The sequence below is a fragment of the Zingiber officinale genome, chromosome 2B (assembly GCF_018446385.1).
Source record: "Zingiber officinale cultivar Zhangliang chromosome 2B, Zo_v1.1, whole genome shotgun sequence".
Lineage (NCBI taxonomy): Eukaryota > Viridiplantae > Streptophyta > Magnoliopsida > Zingiberales > Zingiberaceae > Zingiber > Zingiber officinale.
Genome location: NC_055989.1, coordinates 15,772,155 through 15,775,050, shown reverse-complemented (window position 1 = coordinate 15,775,050; position 2,896 = coordinate 15,772,155). Strand labels below are relative to the sequence as shown.

General features: G+C 44.2%; 1 protein-coding gene across 1 annotated transcript; it reads right to left on the bottom strand.

Moving 5' to 3' along the window:
• Positions 1-1,721: 1,721 nt before the first annotated feature.
• Positions 1,722-2,627, bottom strand: LOC122045393. The gene has a single exon (XM_042605600.1). The coding sequence runs from the start codon at positions 2,462-2,464 to the stop codon at positions 1,985-1,987; it is 480 nt and encodes a 159-aa protein (XP_042461534.1). The 5' UTR covers positions 2,465-2,627; the 3' UTR covers positions 1,722-1,984.
• Between the last annotated feature and the right edge of the window lie 269 nt (positions 2,628-2,896).

Sequence of the window (2,896 nt, the reverse complement as noted above, 5' to 3'; positions counted from 1 at the left end):
TCCAACTTGGTCGTTCTATCTTGATCAATTTCATAACTTGATGTTTTCATTGTCAAACTACATCAAGTTCTCGGTATTCATTCTGGATATCTTAGAGGACTTGGAAGTGGGTCAAAACCAATTAGATCTACTTCTTTATATGACACCTCATCCAGATCAACTAATGCAGCATTACGTGAAAAGCTTGAATTCACCGAGCAACAGCTAGTCGGCGCAGAAGAAGAGCTGGCAAACACCCGAGTTCAGTTAGCAAGTACCTAAGATGAGTTGACATTAATGAAATCAAGACATGATATGTTTGAACAAATTCTGAATCGATTGACACCTGGAGCATTACAATCCTTGATCCATGATTCATCTTCAGTGCCACCTCCTCCTCAATCTTAGACTTTGATGTTGTGGGTACTTGTGTTAGAGCTGTTAATTTGGATGTTAATTTGATGTTGTGAACTTATTTGTTGTGTTACTACTTGTTGTGAACTTGATGATGTTAGACTTGTGAACTTGTTAGAGTTGTATGAGTTACTTGTTAGATTTGTTATTTGTTGTGTTATTTGTTGTTGTTAGAGTTGTATGAGTTGCTTGTGAATGTTAATAGAGTTGTGAATGTTTTGTGAACTTAATGATGTTGAAATATGAGTTGTGCATGAATTTGTTCATGATTTTCTAAATTTGTATACAGGATATTAATGTAAATAAAGAATATTTTTTTTATTATTAAATATGGTTAGCGACAAATTTGGCTAAATTTGTCGCTAATCCTTAATCATTAACAATGGATTATGCTCAAATTCGTCGCTAAGACTGTTAGTGCCAAATCTGACCAAATTTGTCACTAATGATACCTGTTAGCAATGAAATTTGCTCAAATTCGTCGCTAACAACCATACCATATCAAAACTTATCGCACCATCCAACAATTTTCAAAAATCAATTAGCAACGATTTTAACTAACCCCGTCACTAATTACGGCAAATGTTAGCGACGATTTAGCAATATTTCGTCGCTAATCCAAGTGTTTTTAAGTACATTGGTAATATTAGCGACGAAATATTACAAATCATCGCATTTATGACAAGCTTATAGCAACGATATTAGTGACGAATATTTATCGCTACTATTTTACTTTAGTGACGAAAAGTTTCGTTGTAAAAAAACGCTTTTCTTATAGTGAGTTCTTTTGACAGGTCGTATGTCAGTTGGGTTGTTTTTGTCGGGTCAATTGCTATCTGATCGGCTGTTGACGAGCCTTCTTCTATCGAGTCTGTTGTTGTCAGATCAATGTCCCTCGAGTTGGTTCTTGACGACTGAGCAGCGAAAGCCTCCGAGGCATTTAGCCAAAATATACCCAGCTTCAGTGAAGGTCTCCAGCTTTGACAAAAGTCTCTTAGAAAGCTAACAACATCGAAAAAAAATGAGAAGGAAGGCCAAGACGGGACATTAGGAAAGATAGGAAAAACAACGAGGAAGAAAGTAAACAAGCAAAGTCGGACGGCTAGATTCAAATTCAATTTCAAGTCGGACTATTTTGACTTCAGCTCGGCCGTGGATTGCTTATCTACCTCTCTCTCTCCAAGGATTAATTTGCTTTTTCTTTGTTTTTAATAATCGTCGAAAATTGCTCGTGATTATGAAAGGATCAACTTGATATCTATAGTAGTTGAACAGTGTCGGTCATCACGATCGTTCAACTTTAATAAAGAAAAAGGAAAAAAGAAAGCTAATTTAAAAAAGTTATTTGCCGTGGCGCAAGGAAACAACTTTACCAAACGTCGTTGGAACCACCATTTCGAAGCATTTCAATATACAGCGACAAACACGAACAGGTCCATGCACAAATCATCCAGCTTTTTTCGATTCATCCGCCTTGCAAAAATCAGACGGAAAATCAAGAAAAAAAGGTTGGATTATTTGGACGCCATCGGATTCTTCCTCCGGTTTTCCTTTTTTGTGATTATTATTATTTTTAGATTTTTTTTTTTGGTCATTCCAGCCGAAGCAATCGCCTCAGATCCTTTGTGGCAGAGGAATCGACCGCCGGCGGCGCCTCTTTGGTCCTTGAGAAGGTCGGCAGAGGCAGCGCGCGGGGCGACGGAGAGAGGTGGAACGCCGATCCGGCGTACTCGTCCGGCGCCTCCGGGGCCGGTGGCTTCAGACGGATCTGTTTGGGGATCAAGGCCGGATCCGGACCCAGCCGTTCCACGGCGAACACCGCAGGGTCCCAGCCGACGGAGGCGTCCGCCGGGCGATCCGCACCGTCCCCTTTCGGCTGCGCGGTCGGCAGCGACTCACCGCGCCGGAGGATGGTCACCTGCCCCATCGCTAGGCGGGGCTTGGCGGGCTGCTTCGGCGAGCCCTCCCTCCTCCGGCGTAGCTGCCTGGGCGGGGGTTGCGGCCTGGAGTTCCGGAGGGCGAGCGAGGGGCGGAGGAGGCAGTCTTGGGGGCGGAGCACCTCGGTTCCCATGGCGGCGAGGCCGTTCTACGGTGGCAGAGAAATCTAAGGACGATCGGAGCAAGAGGAGGTGGCTCCGGATCTCCGGCGTCGTACTCGCCTCTCCCGCCGCCGGCGAAGGAGGGGGCGGTGGCCTTTTTGCTAACTAGTCCCTAAAGAAGGAGATATTATGAGCGAGGAGAAGAGGAGACCTGGGATGGTGTATTTATTGAGGGAGGGGTGAGGACGAGCGGTCCCACGCGGTTTCTGACCGTCAGATGAAGGAAAGCGCTGGCCGTTGATTAAACGGGGAATTGGACCGCACCTTCCGAGAAATTGAATGATTAATTAATCGCTGGTGGGTGGGGGCAAGGTGTCATTAATTATTCAATGCGGTCTCTTTTTTCCATATCATATCTTTAATAGGAGATTAATGTCCCCGGATTATGGTGTTACGGGGTAGGA